At 55.6% G+C, this 19,097-nt stretch overlaps 1 protein-coding gene and 1 long non-coding RNA gene across 8 annotated transcripts in view; one reads left to right on the top strand and one right to left on the bottom strand.

Annotated features, from left to right (window-relative positions):
• The window catches only part of IQSEC3 (IQ motif and Sec7 domain ArfGEF 3), a 99,110-nt gene that overhangs the window by 43,128 nt on the left and 36,885 nt on the right, over positions 1 to 19,097 (bottom strand). For 6 of the 7 annotated variants that reach the window (XM_060306485.1, XM_060306486.1, XM_060306487.1 and 3 more), the window contains exon 3: positions 6,064 to 6,343. The exons of the other annotated variant lie outside the window; for it this stretch is intronic. In XM_060306485.1, the coding sequence (XP_060162468.1) occupies positions 6,064 to 6,343 (280 nt within the window). The remainder of the gene's footprint in view (positions 1 to 6,063; positions 6,344 to 19,097) is intronic. 7 annotated transcript variants of the gene reach the window in all.
• Positions 3,110 to 18,823, top strand: LOC132597982 (uncharacterized). Its single transcript, XR_009565544.1, has 4 exons — positions 3,110 to 5,747; positions 11,999 to 12,792; positions 17,585 to 18,295; positions 18,552 to 18,823. It is a non-coding gene; the product is annotated as an uncharacterized lncRNA (long non-coding RNA).

Here is a 19,097-nt window from a genome sequence, read left to right as displayed (position 1 = left end):
GTGAGCACATGCCGAACCACTGGCCCGCCCCGTGTGCCCTGACTGCTTGCAGCTGCCTCCTGCTACCACCAGACTAATGAAATGACTCTCAGGAAGGTACTGATGACCTTCAATCACTAAATCCCATCCTCAGCCTTCCTCCCCATCCTTTCTGCAGCTTTGATACTTTATCACCTCGAAACTTTGTCCTCCGCTCTCATGACCCAGTCTGTCTTGGATTTCCTGTCTCCATACAGCTCCTTGAGCCTATATTCTGACCGCAAGGTCCCTAACTGTGCTAGTTACGAGTCATATGCGTGCTCTCTTCCATTCTCCAGACACATTTTAATGATTTTCCTGTGCATTTCTGGACGTCTTCCTTGACTTCTATGTTGGAAGTCTTTAGAGCAGCCCCCTGGTAGCTGATAACTAACAGCTGATGAAAGGAGAACTAGCTCATGCAGAGCCTTCGTGGCGACTCTAAAGGTGTCCCGCGGGCTAATGTCTTCTCACCTCTTGTCTGAGAACCTCGTCTTCCATTCACTCTGATAGGTGGATGAGCAAGCCCACAGGGGAAATACCCAGTCCCAGATCTGCCTCTTCCCTGATGGTTGACCTTGGGCAAGTTTCTTAACGTCTCTGAACCTCAGTTTTCTTATCTGTTAAATGAAGCTAATCCTGCTGACTCCGTAGCTTGTTGTGAGAATTAAATTATTTCCCATAGCACCTGACACACAGTAGGTGCTCAGTAACTGGTAGCAGTTTGATGCTGACAGTGATGATTCTGGGACTCTCAACTCTCCATCCCTGGACTCCATCCTAGACCTACATTTCCAAGAGCCCATCGTCTGCCCCGGCTCACCCAAACCAGCTCTGGATGACGTCCTTATTCACCTAACAGCACCCTGGCTACAAGGTCATCCAGTTTGGGGACCTCGCTTTTGTCCCTGGGTCGGCCTTTGCCTTATCCTCTGCATTTGTCAGGCTGAAAGTCCTATAGCGCCCCCTCCATGCCTTTTGCAATCATCCTGAACTTTCCACCAGACTGTCACCACGTGGGGCTCTCCTGGACCCCCCATTTGGACCACTCTGACAACCCCCCATCCACCTTGCACTATATTCCCCTGATCAGTATCCTCAGAGAGCGGGTGTAAACACAGGACTTCCGGCGCTTGAGACCATTGCCCTAAACAAGTGTAAACACCATCTCCTGGGGGTCTGGCGCTGAGCAGCCTGGCCCCGCCTACCCCCCCAGCCCCTCCTACTACGCGGAGTCCACAGTCACGCGCCAGCCCCGCCTCCTGCTGCCCCCCTCCCCCAACTAGGCTTTCCTGCTCCGCGGATCTCCCCGCTCAGCCTCCCCGCAGCCGGCTTTGTCCGCCCCAGCCTCACCTCCCACTCTCATGCCCTTTCCCCTTTCTTCAAATGTGCCTCCTCCACGAAGCCTCCCAGTTCCCCCAACCAGAACGGGGTCTCCCTGCCCTGAACCACGCCCCCCCCCAGAAGGTTGTTTCGTGCTTCTCTTTGACACTCAGTTTCCCCTGCTAATCTTGGTGGTATTCATCTAACTTAGGCTTCCCTCCCCTCTCCCCTCCCCAAGACTCCATTAAGCGTAAGTTATTGGAGGCCCCGGATGTGGCCTTCGCATCGTCTGGTGCACGGACGGCCTCAGCCCAGAGCCTGGCCCGAAGCCACAGCTCAGGACGGTCTCTGAATTCAGCTGAGGGATCGTCACCGTTTGTCCCCATCGTCTAACACAGCTGGCTGCCACTCATCCTGGCCTCGTGCCTGCTGCCCCCAGTGTCCCCACCGCTTCCTTCGCATCTCAGCACCCCAGACGGTGCGTCACAGGCGGCACAGCGTAATCCGCCTCTGCATCCCCCGTGCCCAGCGCTGAGCCAGACCCGTGTTTGGGGCTTAATCAATGTTTGCGGTCGTGAACTAAACTGAACTCTCTCCTCTGCACCAGGGGAAATGCAGTCCAGGCTGTCTTCTGGGTCTGGGCTTGGAGCCAAAGGCTGTACCACCGGCCCCGCCCCCCATGTGCATTCCCCTCCCCCCATGGTCACAGGCCTTGGGGAATCGGTGGTTCCCCGGGTCAGCTCCATCCGCCCCAGCCAGGCCCCTCTCACCTCCCTGACCCTGTTCTTAGCAGGGCCAGGCCAGAGAGCTGAGGGACCAGCTCGTGGGAGGGAGGGGTCCCTGGGGCCACCGGCCAAGGAGCAGCTCCGCCCACTTCTCTCGAATACCCGTGAGTCCTGGGTAACTGTGGCCTCCCTCCTCCCAGGAGAGCCATCCCTCGGCTCCTGCTGGGGAGGCAGTGGGCGGGGCTGGCGGCTGTCTCGCTAACGAGCCTTCAGTGTTCATCAGAACAGGCTCCCTCTTCCAAGCGGCTGCATGGCTGAGCCCGACGGGGCCTCTGAGGGACGTTGGGGCACCAGGCCCGGGTGAGGGGGCGGGGACGGGTCCCACGTGCGCCAGGATTTCTCAGTTGAGAAGATTAACGCAGTACGTGGTGTGAGTCTGCAGACCTTGGCGAGGCGAACCTCACACCTCACCTGAGGCTCCCGGGCAGAGTCTGGGGAGGAGAGAGGAGCCCGCAGGACGGGTGGCCTGCACTGAGCAGGGTTGTTCTTCTCTGTGTGCCCACCTCCCTGCCCACCGTCCAAAACACAGAAAGTGTTCAGCATGGCAAGGGGCACAGAGGCCTGCTGGGGAGCAGGGCTGCCCTGGGACCCTCTCCCGATGCAGCCAGGTAGGGGCTCTGGGGAAGAGCCACGGCTCAGCTGCTCCCTGAGCCAGATACTCCCTCGGGTGGGGCTGCTCCAGGAAGCCTGCTCTGAACCCTGGTCGGGCTACTTGCCCTGTGCCAGGATCCCGCAGTGCCCTGCACACCGCTTCCGCAGAACCTACCCCTTCACCGCGGTGGCAGCAGATGGGGAGGGCGCTGGGTTAAAATCGTGGACTGTGGGGTCTGTTCTGGTTGCACCGGGGTGCATACCTAGGAATGTGTCCTTAGGCAAGTCACTTAACATCACTAAGCCTCGGTCTTCTCATTCCTAAGATGGGGACAGTGAGAGTCTCAGGCCGCGGGGACATTGTGCAGATGGGGGGGGGGAGATGGCGCACAGAAAGTGCTGCAGTGCTGTTAGTGTCGCCTGTGCCGTCCTGTGTCAGCGCCCACCACTGGCACCGGAGCTCCCTGAGACCCAGGACTGCGTCTTGTGCATCGCGGTGCCCCAGGCCTCGCACGGGGCCCAGCACAGCAGCTGTGCACCGCCGTCCCCGAACTGAGACCACGGAGCAGAGCAGCACCCTGGCGCATCTGGCCTTCACCGCCACGCTCGGCAGGCTGGTCCACTGCAGCCCTCACGCCCGCGGTAGCGCTCTCACCTTCAGAGCGGGACAGAGCCTCAGACACAAGTGAGCAAACTGAGGCCCAGAGAGGGACGGTGACCTGGAAACATGGCCACCACTTCTCGCCTTGAGAGGCACCCCATGGTGAGGCTGGACCCTGAGGCTTGGGGTCCAGGAGATCTGCTCTCCAGACAGAGAGCGGCTGCCACCCAGGACCCTGACTCAGGAGCGGGGCCTGGATGCTGTGAACACAGCTCCACGGCCGCCGGGCTTGGACAACACAGAGACCTATGCAGTTTGGACATCCCAGATGGGCTCCAGTGGGTGCTACCCGACAGGCGCAGAGAACAGGACACAAACTCCCTAGAGAACTTGAATTTGGAAATCACATGCGTGCCCTCTGTATCTACTAGAATTATGCCCAGCATGAAAAAGGTCCACAGTGCCCATCAGAACCCTGCACAACGCTCCCTATCCCACTAATCAGTTAGAATTAAACTAATTCCCTGCCCAAGCAGAAGCACCAGTTTCCTTTGGTGTTACTAACAGGATACTCCTTAAATTGAACTGTATTCTCTTTGGGGAGCAGGTAGGGACCATGTTTTTTTTCTTTTTGGTACCCCACTCCCTCATTGCTTTACGCATCGCAGTTATTCAAAAAATATTCACTCGCTGAGCTCTTACTCTGCCCGAGGCACTCTGCTGGATGCCAGGGGATGGGATGAATAGGACATGGTCTCTGTCCTCAAGGGGCGGAGCCGAGTGGAACTGAGAGGACGTTCTCATCTGTGCCAGCTGACCGCCCACATCACAGCATGCGGTTCCAGATGGACTGCCTCCCAGCCCCGGCATGGGCCTTCTCTACCTCAGAAGCGGGACAGTCTACATTTTTAACAGCTCTAATTGTTAACGGAGCTAAAAACAAACCCCTTCCTCTCCTACAAGTTTCATGCATTAGTACCACTATTTTTACCTGGAATGATAGAAAATAATCTAATCCAGCCAATTCACATTCAGCTCTTCCATGTCTAAAACTGGTTTTCATGTCTACAGTTTCCCTGTATGACCCCAGCCAGTTGTTTTCTTTCTTAGAAGAACCTTAGAACCTCAAGATTCTCTTTTTCCCTCTTAAATGAAACCCCTAGAACCAGACAGCCTGACCAGTAACTAGTGTGGGGCTCCAGGCAGCTGCCCCCTTACACGGGGGGTTTTATCCACACATCTGTGAAGGCTGCTGGACCCATATCATTGGCAACTGCTTCATGGGCTATTGACGCATCTTGAGCTTATAGTCAACTGAATCCCGAAGGCCTCTCACCCACGACCAAGCCTGCTCATCTTATAGTAGTGCTGTGGGATTTTCAAAGCTAAGAACAGAACTTTAGATTTTTCCCTCTTTCATCTGATTTTTTTCCACTTAAACAATATTTCCTAATGAGTTCTTTTCTTTTTTTCAAATCTGGGATTCTGTCATCAAGGTATTAGCTTTTCCCTTTCAGCTTTGCATCAGTCCTTTTTTGAAATGGTTGACCTGGGCAGGACCAAGGACAGTGCCCCACTCAATGACCCTGGCATTGGCACTGATAGAAAAATCAGTGTTTTTTGACAATTCCGTTTGAGAACAGCCCACCCGACTATATTGTCAACTAACCCACTTCCTATCCTGTCCACGTAGATATCACGGGAGATTTTGTCAAATACTTTACTGAAGCCTGGTGCACCGCCTGCAGCCCCTGACCTTGGATAATAGCTCGACATCTATGCTGAAAGGAAGAAAAGACTGGTTGGGCTTCACTCAGTCTTAGTGACTTTTCTATTAGCTTCGCTTCGAAAACTCACAGTCCGTTGGGTTAAAGAATGGTTCTTTAGAACCTACACCTTTTAGAGCTAGAAGGGACCTCAGAGATGATTCAAGATCTAATTCCCAATTTTGCTGATGAGGAAACCAAAGCCCAGAATGCTTAACTGGCATTTTCCCAAGTCACAGAGGAACTAGAATAAGAACAAGGATTGGATCACACATCTGTGCTCCACGCTCAATGCTCTTTCTTAGCAATATTAAGTCATAAATTCTTTCTCTAAATGCGTTCGCACACACACACACACACACACACAGAGAGATCTTCCTTCAGGTCTCTTAATTTCCCACGCATACAAGCCATGCCGTTATCATTTTGGAGGGTGCAGCTGGGACCCAGGGACTGACTACTTTCTCTCCTCCTGCTTCGCAGAATGGAAGCTGGAGGCTCAGAACTCCTCAGTGCAATTTGTTCTCCAATAAGGGGGTCTTTGAACTCCCCCAGTCTGGGCTGATCTTGGGACGCCTCAGTCTACCTGGAGGAGACCACCGTCTTCAAACCTCATGTGAGCCTGTGTGTGCTGAGCAGGGGGCTGGCCCCTTGGGTGGGCAGGTAAGCTGGGCCGTCTCTTCTGGGGTGGGAATTGTGTCAGCAGCTGGTCTTCCTGCAGTGGTAAGAGGGGCAGAGCCCTGAACATGCTGCCTGTGGGCCTGGCATTACAAGGGTGACCCCTGCCATGGAAGGCTGGTTGCCTGAGGAACTGGGCTGCAGGGAAGGGCAGTCACTTGGTCCAGTTTGGGAGAACTAGAAGCAAAGAGGTCTGCCTGCAGCAGAGGCGGCCTAGACAGGGGCATCCCTGGTATCCTGGACAGCGCCCGAGACAGGGCCCTCCACCACCCTTCCCACCCCCCTCGGAGGCCCTGGGTACCTGTTTATTCTTTAGGTCAAGGGAGAGTTCGTAATCGGAGGCGGCAGGGGCGCGGGCGCAGAGCGCAGCTGCCGGGACAGGCTGCTGCCTGCTTGGGGAGGCCGCGCAGTGGAGGCCGGCCCGCGGGGAGGCGCCCCCCGCCCCCGGCCGCTTCTCCTCCTCCTGCAGCTCCTGGGCTTGAGCCTTCGGGGCGTGGGCACTGGGTCTGCCGGCCGCCGCCGCCGCCGCCGCCGCCACGGAGTCCTCCGTGCCCGCACCGGCCTGGGCGCAGGAGCCGTCACTGTGAACGAAAGGCAACTGTGCTCGGTTGGGGGTAGGGGCGGGGTGCATGTGAGTGCGGGGGAGGGGGGCTGGGGCCCTCTGGCAGCGACGGGCCTCACCAGCGGAGGGGCTGGTGGGGGCCTCCTGCGGTCCCCATTAGGGAAGGGCCCCAGCCCTGGAGGAGAGCCTGAACTTGTGGAGGGTCCCCGGGGGGCAGAGGGAGGGAGTGGCTGGCACTGGCCGCAGCTAGGAACCTGCTTAGAAGCGGTAGAGCAGGTGCTTAAGGGTAAACTACCTGAGTTCCAGGCTGGGCCCTGCCTCTTATTGGCTCTGGGGCCCTGAGCAGGTTACGTAACCTCACGTTTCCTCTGATTCCCCATCTATAAGGCAGGAATAATACTAGTGCCTACCTCATAAGGATGCTGGAAGGCTTAAGCTAGTTAAAGTTCTTAAAGCCGTGCCTGGCCCATGGTCCCTGCTCTATGTGTGTTAACTACCGTAATTACCCATGGCCTGGCCCCTGGTCCCTGCTCTATGTGTGTTAACTACCGTAATTACCAATGGCCTGCCCCCTGGTTCCTGCTCTATGTGTGTTAACTACCGTAATTACCAATGGCCTGGCTTTCTGGCCAGTGGCTGAAGTAGCTGGGAGGAAGCTGATCCTCGCTGAGCCAGCTCCCTCTGTAGACTGCCCAAAGGGGCTGGGGGAGGAGTGGTGCTTATAATCCTGGCTTGGGTTATGAAGTATCTGTTCTTCCCCAGCCCCTACTCTCTTCCTGTGGAGCCAGCAGCAGGCTGGCCATAGCTGTTGCCCACCCGCCTCCTCCAAGACGACACTCTGGCTGCCCGGGGGGCTGCTACACTCAGGTTGCTCCCCTCCCCGGCCAGCCTCTGAATTCTGCCCGTCCCCAAGGCCCAGTGCTGAGCCATCTCCTGCATGAAGACGTTCCGGTGTTTCCAGCTTTCAGGCTCCATCTGCTAGAACAGCAGAGAGTCACCGCCTCCTTCACAGAGGAGAAGCATCTCGGCTCACGGTGTGGGTTCCAGTGCAGCCCCACTACTGTGTGGCTTTGGTCAAGCGGCTTTTTCCCTGACCCCTGGTTTCCTCATCAGTATAGAGGAGGCACTAGTACCTGCCCTACGGGCTCATGCAAGGCGTAAGGGAGTCAGCGTATGTGAGGTGTTTAGCACCGTGCCCGGCACAGACTAAATGCTTAACTCTTATTTCCCCCATCTCCCTTCCCCGCCCCCACCAGAGCCCGGCGCTTGTATTCTATGCGAATCCCTTCTCCCCAGTTAGTGCTGAGCAAACAACGAAGGCTCCATAAACACTTGTTGAAGGATGAATTGAAGAGAACCCAAGGCTACTGGCATGGCCTCAGCAGTGGACAGAGTCTCTAAGGTTATCTAGTTCATCCTTCCCATCTCCCGTTTTCGCATATGAGGAGTGGGGGCCCAGGGAGGTGGGCTGGCTCTGGTTGAGGGCCAGTCAACCTTAGGGCTTATTTCTCCCACGGCTTTGTCCCACGTGAGATGCCCCCAATCGTGCCAGAGAAGGGACCTCTTCAAGCTCTTGTTTCCACCCAAACTTTGGAGCCTCCTGGTGCTAGAATAAGCAAGGGTGGAGTGAAGAATCCTCTCTTCATTCAACTTCTTCTGTCCTCCCCAGCACTCCCCCGCACCCCACCAAACATAGATAAAGAAGAGCTCACTGGTCAGCCCTAGCGACGAGCAGCCTCAAGCTCCTTGCCACTGCATTTTGCTTGGTCATTTCTTCTGTGGCCATCAATCAAGCTGTAGAGTTGGATGAGCTCTAAGTACGTGGCTTTTTCACTAGTATCACCAGGAAGTTCTTTTTAAGATCTAACTTCAGCTCCTCTTGTGATAGGACATGGCCATTCTTCCCGCAGAGCCTATGGAAGTAGCCCTTTCCCACTCCCAGCACAGCTTGCCTCCTGGGGACAGCATTGGGTCTCACCCATCTCTTCTCTGCACTGTCCTTGGTACTGATGCCCAAGGCTTCTTAACCCTAAAAGGTTTTCAAGACTCTTTAGAGACCAAACACCTTTAAAGATAGCCCTTTGCTCTCTTTGTGCTGCTGGAGGATGCTTGGCGAGAGGTTCTAAGGAGTTGGTGCCCCTCAGTAGCAGTGCTCCACCAATGATAGTGGAGGCTGGTGGACAAATACCCCAGCGTCCTTGTCTCTGGGGCAGGACAGCTCTGAGACACGTTTCACACCGTCTCCCAGACGTGCCCCATGGGATTGAACCCCAGTTGCCCAAAGCAGTGACCTGATCATTAATGAACCTACATTGGCTTCCTGCTCTTTTGTGTCTCATCCGCCACTCTCCTGTTGACACTTCTTGCGGTCACCTGGTCCCAAAGACACTACTTACGTTAAAACAAAACACATTTTTAAAATAACCTTTTTCATGGGCCACCACTCTGGATATGGACGACGGCTCCAAGGCCTTCTCACCTGAGCTCGTCCATAGGGTCTGGGAGACAGGAGGCCCCCACTGTCATCTCCAGCATGTGCACGTGCACGTGCATGCACACTCACACACACACACACTCACACACACACACACAGCGTTCTAACTAGCGCTGTGGCTTCGGGTAGCTCGCGTCCTCCTGAGTCAGTGTCTTTACCTGCCACCTCGCAGGAGCTTACTCATCTCCAGGGACCCTCCAGCTTGGACGTTCTGGGAGCTTGGATTCCAGTGCTGAGGCCAGACCACCAAGGCCCACCAGCCCCAAGGTTCCAGGCTCTCTGGCTGGTGGAACCAACTCTGTCTTTGCCCACCTATGTGCACAAGGACCTGAGAGACTGTGCCCCCCAAGGTATAGGATGAAAAGTTTTGGAAAGGGGAGCCCATCCTTGTCGTCCTTCCTTCTAATACTCCACAGACTTGTGTGGTAGGAGGTGGTGATGGAAACCCAAGACTACTGTCATCGATATGGCAAGGTTTAGGCTTGTCAGTGGAGGACAAAGAATATGGAAGGCAGACCTGGGTTAGAATCCTGGTTCTGCTACTTATGATGTGGCCTTGGGCAAATTGCATAATCTCCTTGTGGCTCTATTTCTTCATCTGCAAAACAGGCATCCTTGTAATGCCTTTACAACGTTGCTGTGAGGAATAAAGACAGCTGGCACAGCCCCAGTACACTGCCTGGCACACGGTAGTTGATAGCAATGGTGGTTGTATTCTGAGCTGAAACCCTATAGCATGGAGTCCCACAAGAATGCCCAGAAAAATAGCACGGAGCATTCCTAAGTGGAAGAGGTTCTCAATAGTTAGCCTTCCTGTCAACCTTCACAAAATTGAAATAATAGGGTTTTTCCTCGTTCCTCGTGGCCTTTCCCAGACCCCCGACTAACTCCCAGGGTCTTTAGGAAGAGAAGTGAAGATGGACTGGCTCCCACCACTGTTCTCCACCCACTGGAGAAAGAACACGATGAAGAGCCTTGGTCTTGGGAGTTACCAAGTCATGGGATCCGTGGCCTCTGAGGAACCTGTGTGTATTCACGCCCTGGTGGGGCCCACCACGGTGTGGGGCGCGCCCGAGGTGGACGTCTGTCCAGTGCTGGTGGTATGGATTTGTGCTTCGGGCACAGGGAAAGCTCAGATCTTCAGCCCAGGGTGTCATAGCTGGAAGGACCATCTCTCTCAATCCACAGTCTCTTACGGAACTGGAAGTCCATTGTTCCAGTGCCCAGAGCATCACTCCTCCCAAGACACCAGCTGTGTCCCTTAAGTTTCCAGAATTTGCCAGGCTGACCTCACATCATAAAGCCGGCATCCCTAGTGGGTCCAATTTCAGGCAGCCTGGCGCGTGGACAGGAATCATGTGAATGGGATTAACTCTGTGACAAGCAGAGCTTGTTTTAAGCCCCTGGCTTGAGCTTCTGGAGAGGAATCCTGATGAACTTCGCTGTCCCGGGCTTCATCTCCAGCTGCAGAAACAGACTCCTTGAATGGTAGTCCCCTAGCCTGGGGCAGCTTAAGGTCGCTGCTGACATATGGGAGATGCTAGTCACAAGAGTCTTGCCTGGGTTGGGGCACCCATTTGAAAAGGGAAAAGTAGAACGTGGGTGTCATCAGAATGAGAGGTTCTTAGAAGGCTTTGGTTACACCCACATGACATTAGGCTGATACACGTACAGGGGCCTAGGCCATCCACGGAGGTTATGCCACGCATGAGAACACGGCGTGAGTATGGGAAATGAAAGTCTTTGAGAACTTGGAGGAACAAGCAGTTTCTCAGAGGATACTACATGCACACAGGACCAGAGTGATCTGTGTTGAAACTCAGCATCATCAGGGGAGGGTCACTCATGTGGGACACTGGCTTGTGCGCAGTGGGATTCCAGGTACCCGCTGAGCAAGCCTGGTCCTGGCACATATAGGACTCCCCTGAGGTTCCAGTGACCACCCAGCCTGTCTCTCATCTCTGCTATCAGAATTGACTTCCTAAAATGCGATGTGTTAACGCCAATCCTCTGCTCAAAACCCAGCAGTGACCTTCCAGTAATGCCGGATACAGTTCATTGTTCCACTCATGTCCGTGTGGTACTCAAGAGCGGTCATGATCTCACCCCAATCTCCTTTTCCAGCCTCATCTCCAGGAGTGACCTAGCCACTCTGTCCACGCTGAAACTCTCCCCAGATCTGCCACACACCCTCAGACCACCATGCCTCTCCCGTGATTTCCTCCCGCCTGAAAGGCCTCATGCCCCTAACCCTCCCATCCATTCTTTCTCTGCCTTGTCAACTCTTTCAGGACTCACTCATTGCCCCAGGAAGAGTCCACCCCACAATAGGCTCCAGTAATCTTTGGCACTTGCCTCTGTTTTAGCGATGACCACCTTGTGCCCTAAGTATTCATTGATATGTCTCTGTCTTCCACCAGACGGTGCTATGTACACCTTTTTGTCACAGGTGCTTATCACAGTGGGCTGGCTTTTAAGTCATGTTTAATAAATGTTAAATGGATGGAGGGATGGGTGGGTGGATGGAGGGAGGGAGGGAGGAATGGATGGGTGGATGGATGAATGGATGGGTGGAGGGAGGGAGGAATGGATGGGTGGATGGATGAATGGATGGGTGGATGGATGAATGGATGGGTGGATGGAAGGAGGGAGGGAGGGAGGAATGGATGGGTGGATGGGTGAATGGATGGGCAGATGGATGGAGGGAGGGAGGGAGGAATGGATGGGTGGATGGATGAATGGATGGGCGGATGGAGGGAGGGAGGGAGGGAGGAATGGATGGGTGGATGGATGAATGGATGGGTGGATGGAAGGAGGGAGGGAGGGAGGAATGGATGGGTGGATGGGTGAATGGATGGGCGGATGGATGGAGGGAGGGAGGGAGGAATGGATGGGTGGATGGGTGAATGGATGGGTGGAGGGATGGAGGGAGGGAGGGAGGAATGGATGGGTGGAGGGAGGGAGGGAGGAATGGATGGGTGGATGGATGGAGGGATGGGTGGAGGGATGGAGGGAGGGAGGGAGGAATGGATGGGTGGATGGATGGAGGGATGGGTGGATGGAGGGAGGGAGGGAGGGAGGAATGGATGGGTGGATGGATGAATGGATGGGTGGAGGGATGGAGGGAGGGAGGGAGGAATGGATGGGTGGATGGCATTTGACCTTCTACACTTTCCCAAGGGCAGAGATACTGCGGTGAGCTTGGTGGTGTACCACCCAGACCCCGCTTCAAGGACTGCTTGCCCAGCTCTGGAGGTGCTGTTGAAGATGGCCTTCATCTGTCAGCTGCCCCCCACCCCAGTTCCTTCAGGAACTGCAGTGAGCTACTGGGCCAAAGTCAAATCCTCCCCAGGGCTATCTGCATCCAACAGCTGACAAAGAGGGGACATAAAGGCTCAGCCGTATGACCCAACATGGGTTGGCTAGGTCACTCTCCCTCCAGAGCCCCCGTGGGATTAGCCGAGGCTCCTGGTGGACCTGCAACACGGGTTGACTTCTCTCTGCCCCACGCCGTGCTCCTGCCCTCCCTTCCATGGGTGTTGATCCCAAACACCCTCCAGCAAGCGTCCAGCACCCTGAACTCAGAATCTCCTTCCCAGAGGCACCAGTCAGCGATGGAGACCCAGCTTTTCTTTTTCCTTCCTTTTCCTTGTCAGCCAGAATTACCCTGGTCTCCCTGCCCCCAGACCTGCAAAGCCTTTCTGGGCTCCGGATGTCTTTGATAAAGACTCTGGACTCTCTTCCCAGAAAATGCACGTGATTTCATACACGCCAAGCTTTACCTCCACTTTCAGAGGCTTTACAGACTCCGCGGATCGGGCTGAAGACGCTCTCCTGGAGGGATGATCATGGATTTTGTCCATATGCTGAGAGCTGCGCCAAGCGCTGCAGGCAGCTCTGGTCATCCAGAGGAAACATGAGGGCTTTCAGACACCGGCACGGCTCCCTCAAAACCGACGGACCCTCGCTCACGGGTAAGAGAGCTTGAGTGGAGGGAGCCCCTGGTCCTACGACTCACTAGTCAGGTGATTTCGAGCGAAACACTTCACTTTTCTGCACCTCGGTTTTCTCATTTGCAAAATGGGGGTGTGAATATCTCCTTTCCAAGAGAGTGAGGAAGACGAAGTGACCTCCTAGGCTGGTGTGCTGGCCACCGTGGAACATCCGTCCCTAGGAAGGATGAGGGAGAAGGAAGGGCAGCTGTGCAGCCCCCGGCAGGGAGCTGGTCCCGGCAGAGGTGTCCTCCCCGGGCTCCCAGGCAGACCCTTCCCGGTGCCAGGAGCTGAGGGGACAGGAGCTACTGCAGAGCCTGTGAGGGCCAGGGAGGGGGGTGCTATGCCCGGGGAGGGGAAGACTTCAGGGGAGGGGGCCCCCAGGTCCTGGCACGAAGGCAGAGAAAGGCAGGAGGAGGAGCCTGGAGGCCCAGCCCCTGCGGCTGGTTGGTGCGGGTGATGGGCAGGGAGGCAGGGCCGCTTTCCCCTCCCTGCAAAGGCCGGAGCAGCAATTACCAGAGACGCAGCCAGGAGTGTTTTGAAGGCTGGAGGACTCCTTGGGCTAGAAGATTCCCCCAGAGGGCCTGACCAATTGCACTAGATTATCTCGGTCTCAGCCAGCCTTTCTTAAAGTGCTTCTGGGACAAAGAAACTAGGCATTTTCCAGACAAAAGCTAACAAAAAGCCTCACATCTCAAGATTTTTCAGCCTTTACTAAAACACTCCTGTCTCTCCCTCTCCTGAATCGATAAAGTGATCTCAGGTGGTCAGAATAAAGGCCAAGCAAGGGGAGTCAAGTGTCCTTGGGTGTCCCAGATGCTACTGGGGAGAGGTTGCAGTGAACAGAGGGCCAGCGTAAGGAACAAATTCACTCGCCGCCCATTCCAAGCACAGGCTAGGAGATGCCGGCCGCCCTGCACCTTCCTGTTCACACCACACGCAGGGCCACAACAGAATCCTCGCCGCCTCCCTGACCCCGCGTTATCCAAGCTGGACGCCACAGTTCACGGTAGGATGCCCTGGAGGAGGGCGGCCGTGTCTTCCCTGCTGTCCGCTTGCGGAGGCCGCCCTGCCTTCATTGGCTGTGACACATCCCAAGGCCCCGAGAGAGTGAGTTATTGTCTGTACCGGCGGCTCCTGGGAGACTCCAGGCTTTGACTAAACGGCTGCTCCAGAAGGTGCTGGCTGGGTTGCTTTGTCTGGGGGGGTTTCTTGCTGAAGGCATCACACTCCTCCTCCGGGCCTGTGCCCTCCTCAGACCCAGGCCCAGTCACGGTGGGGCCCCAGAGTCCAACGTGGAAGCGGCCCCTGCGTAGCCCACTCCTCGGCGGGACGCCAGCACCAGGGAGGCCTCACCTAGAAGCTTCCTCGGGACGCCTCCCTCACAGACTCACAAGCTGGGCCACACGGACTAACGCCATCTTATTGCCCCTGGAAGCCTAATATTTTTGAGCGTTTGTTTTCCTCCCAGTAGACGTGGATCTGGAAGCAAAATCAGGCTGTAAGGACGCCCGCCCCGCTCGCTGCCTGACACACCGCACACAGCTCCCAAGTGCATGCCCCTCTGAGCCCCTGAATACGCCTCGGGCTTTCTCACCTCCTGTGTCTGCCCACATTCCCATCTCACCCACCCTGAGGCTGCAGCTGCAGAAGTGTGGCCTGTAATCTGTCCCTGACACACCCCACGGTCACCTCACAGCTGCACTGAATGGTTACAGCTAGTGAGCTCTGGCTTGTCGTCCACGTTTTCCTTTTATTATGAACTATCTGATACATGCAAATACGAATAACGTGCACGCGAGGTTCAGAGAAAAACCTTCGCTTCACCCAGCTCAGGAAACAGCCCATCCGTACCCGCGGGTTCCTCCTTCTCTCCTCGGAGGAAGGCCTGCCCTGGATCTGTGTTTATCGTCCCCAGCTTCTCCTTAGGGGCGAATCTCCTCCTGTCATGTTGCATAAGCAGCACTGGCTGCTGGGCAGGGGCACTGCCAAGTGCGCCTCGTGCTGGCGGGGGCGGCTCGGGAGCTCTCAGGGTCTAGCAGAGCCCAGGAAGGGGCAGGAGGCCCTCCCGGGGGACGGCCCCCAGCCCCCAGCTCCAGGCCGGACTGGAAAGATGGCAGGGCTCTGACGCAGCCAGGCTGTGCCCGTTCCTGCAGCAAGGAGGGCTTTCGAGTGAGATAATGGACTTGCTCCCTAAGGAACCCTACTTCTGGCCCCGTGTGGCCAGATGGGTAACGATTTCCAAAGGCACCATGGGGACCGTCCGGAGCCATGCAGAAATAGCCCATGGAAATGCCAGGTGAGGCTGGCAGAGATGGACTCGGAAGAAGCATCAGCCTGTGAGCCGCTGGCAGCCAGGTCAAGGGTGTGAGTGCCTTTGGGGTCCCTGAGAGGAGGGAGCGCGCGAGGCGGTGTCAGCACAGCACGGTAGAAGTTACGAACGCAGACCCAGCGCCAGGCGGCCAGGCTCTGCCATGCACCTGCGTGTGGCCTTGGGCAAGTCTCCTAACCTCCTTGGGCCTTACTTTCCTCTCTAGGAAAGGATTGCAGCAGTAATGTATATGAGATGCTCTCAGCCCTATATAAGTAGCAACCATCGTTTTCCTTTTCAGGATTTACAACATGTTATTTTGTCAAGTAAGATAAAAAGCAAAAGCACCGGCTTCCCTGGTGGTGCAGTGGTTACGAATCCGCCTGCCAATGCGGGAGACACGGGTTCGAGCCCTGGCCTGGGAAGATCCCACGTGCCACGGAGCAACCAAGCCCGTGCGCCACAACTACTGAGCCTGCACTCTAGAGCCTGCGAGCCACAACTACTGAGCCTGTGAGCCACAACTACTGAGCCTGTGAGCCACAACTACTGAGCCCACGTGCTGCAACTACTGAAGCCCGCATGCCTACAGCCCGTGCTCCGCAACAAGAGAAGCCACCGCAATGAGAAGCCCGCACGCCGCAATTAAGAGTAGCCCCAGCTTGATGCAACTAGAGAAAGCCCGTGCACAGCAACGAAGACCCAACACAGCCAAAAATAAATAAATAAATTTGTAATAATAATTTAATTTTTAATAATTAATTTATATAAAAAAATAAAAGAACCAGACAGACGGCTGTGGTTAAAATCCCACCTCTCACTAGCTGTGTGGAGCTGGGCTAGTTCCTTAACTCCGCTGAGCTCGTTTCGTCCTGTGTAAGGTGGGGATACCTATGTTGCTGGGAGAGTTAATAAAACAATGACCATAAAGCCTCGGCACCTATCTGATGCTCGGTAAATGCAGGTTTCCTCCCCTAATCTGGGCCTGTTGTGCTTCCCTGGCTTGTGGGCTGCTGTGCTCTCCCCGGAGAGCGAAGACCTCATCTGGTCCTTCTTGGATCCCTCCAACAGCCCTATGACGGTGGCCCACACAAACCATGTGTGGACAGCCCATCCCAGAGGCGGGGCATGAGACCACATCTCTCCATTTCCCTCCTCCAGGTCCACCCAAACCAGCCCTACCTCACCCAGCAGAGATGTTTCCTACGTTTCCTTGGTCCTGAGCCATTTTCAGGGAAGGCTATCCTCCCACCTCCTCGCATTCCACCCCACATCGGGGGAAAGGTCTCTGATGGCCTACAGGTGCCTGTGTCAGTCAGGTGTGTGCTTGCCAAAAACCAGGAGTCTTGTGACACAAGAGATGGAAATGGCAGAATCACCAGCCGGGTAGGACATTGCTCTAGACATCTGCCAGGTTACTATGGAGCAAGATTCCTTGCCTGTTTCTTTATGGTCACCTTCCTTATCTTCACCTTTCCTCCTGGAAGTCCTTCCTAATGTCTAGCTTCAATCTTTCTTGCTTCAGTAGAAACCACTCCAAGCTCACAGTATCAGAATGGCCAGGCAATTTCGCACATGCCTGTGGGTTTCACGGGTCATCTCCAAAAGTATTTGGGAGGAAGGGCCAGCAATGCAGGACACAATGGCTTTGGGGAGAAGCTCCAGAGCTCCCAGCACGGGGAGCCACCCCTTCCAGGCAGGGCAGTGGTCAGTGCCAGGCCATAAACCTTTCCCTGCGGGGGCTAAACTGTCTCCTCCTCTTAAGAGGAAGCCAAGCTGTCGTCTGGCTAGAAGGTGTTCCTGATAAAATGTCTCTGCCCTTAATCGCATCCTCGCTGCCCTGTGACAGCCCAGTGCTGGGTTAAATGATTTCCTCCCCGGCCCTGACGTCTAGAAAATCTCCTCTCCAGGCCTGTTGGCCCTGCTTGACTGTCATTCATCGGGGCTCTTAGCTTCTTTGATCTCTTCCCCAAATTGGTCCCTCAGTTCTTGAGTCACCCCCCCCACCCCGCCCTGCTTCTCGCTCTCGTTCTCTCTCCAGCCAACTCTGTGTGTCACAGGCTAGGCTTGAGTAGAAACATCTGAAAGCGGCCCCCTCCCCCATGCCATCGCCTGCTGTCCAAAGGAGGGACTGGACCCTCTCCCTGAAGGGCACAGCTCAACGACCCTGAGCAAGTTGCAGGGTAGTGGGTCCCCTCCTGCTTACCATACTAGGGGCTCCTGCTGGGACCCCATCCCCTGAAGGAGTCGGCCCACTCTTTCTAAGTATTTCTCGGTCACACCTGAGTTTCTAGACCCCTTCTCCTGGGACTCCTGGATCTTAACTGATGTTTCCCTCTGTGCTCTTGAAAAATCCAGCTTTAAAGCAGCTAGCATTTATTGAGTGCCTACTATATACCAGACACCTCTGCACACATCATGTTGTTGAATCCTCGCAATCACCCTGTTGTTCCCATTGGACAGATAAGAAAATCGCGGATTCGAAAGCTTCAGTAACTGCACCAAGGTCACAGAGTTTGTAAGCGGCCAAGCCAGAACTTGAACCTGGATGTGAGTTACTCTGTCCATGCTCTCAGCTGCGCTGCATCCTCGTGCTTCCTTGAAGGCTTCCTGAGCTCACCTTCCAGCCCAGGCACTCCTATCCCACCTCGTCAGCCTCCTCCTTTCCGACCTAGAAGGGAATCCACAGAATCTGGTGCTCATCTCTCCGCCCTCAGAGAAGAAAGGGAATTCTCTGTATTCCCTTGTATTGCAGAGTTCTTCGTTGGTCAGTAATTAAGAGTCTCCTGTTTACCAGAATCGTTTCTTGTTACGAATTAGTAAATTCATACTAATGTGATACATCAGTCTCTCATGAATTTGTTTCTGGTGAGTCAGTCCCCCTGGAATCCAAGAACCACAGGGACACCTAATTGATTCTCCAAACCTGCAAGGCCACAGCCTAGACTTAGAGCCCGGTGCCCACACCAGTTCCCGCCAGCCTGCGGGGGGTGGGGGGCAGGATGAGGGGGCCCCAGGCCCGTCAAACAGTGACAAGAAAGAGGCGCCCCGCCGCTCCTCCGTCTGTACGGGCTCTGTCTTCACCTCCAGAACCTGAGCAAGTTGCTGCCCTCCCCTGAGCATTTCCTCGGCTGACAGCTGGACGCAGGGATTCTCGCCCTCGTGACTTTGAAGGTTTGTGGGGAGGATCGGTGGAGTGGAGGGTGGGAAGGAGCCTGTCACCTGGCGGACGCTGCATACAGTGAGCTGAGGCTGAGGCTGGCTTGCCACCCAACGCTTCCTTGTTGCCAGGGGCCCAGTCCAGCTCCCAGGCCGCGCCCTGGGGAGGCAACAGGGATGGAAACGAGACAGGTGGTCATGCGAGGGCAGTGGGATCATGCTTGTGGGGTGAGGCTGGTCTCCTTTAAAACTGCCTTTTGTGTTTTCACAGTAAGTGAAATGGAGAAAGAAATCCCGTGGCCAGCCACCCTCCCAGCCCTCCTCTGACTCAGGTTCCATTGCTTCCTCCCCACGAGCCTCCGCCCAGGCGCTCCTGTTCAGGTCACAGCACTTTGCTTCAACCTGCTTTGCAAACGCTCCTGGTCCCTTGGCCAGATGTGGATGCCTCATCCGGCCAGGGCAGCTCCTTGCCGTCCTATAGAATCACTGGGGGGATTAGACCGGCCACCACCCATGTGATAGCTGAGGCCACTGAGGCCTAGAGCAGTGGCGGGGGGGGGGGGGGGGGCACCAGCGCTGTCGGGTGGCCTGAGCCCTCCCTGTTCCGCGTGACCCCAGCATCACCAGCGGGAGACCTGGGGTGAGGCACTTCCTCTCCTGGGTCTCCTGTCTGGGCAGTAAAGGGCCAAGGCTTCCTGGTCCTCTGCCGCCTTGACGGCCTGTGGTTCCAAGTCCGTGGACCCCTCCTCTGTGCTCCGCCACACTTCTCCTGGCTCCAGACAGAAAAACACGTCTTCCTTCACCAACAGCTGTCTTT

This window comes from Globicephala melas, chromosome 10 (assembly GCF_963455315.2).
Source record: "Globicephala melas chromosome 10, mGloMel1.2, whole genome shotgun sequence".
Classification (NCBI taxonomy): Eukaryota; Metazoa; Chordata; class Mammalia; order Artiodactyla; family Delphinidae; genus Globicephala; species Globicephala melas.
Note: the sequence above shows the minus strand (reverse complement) of the source record. Positions and strands in the feature narration are given on the sequence as shown.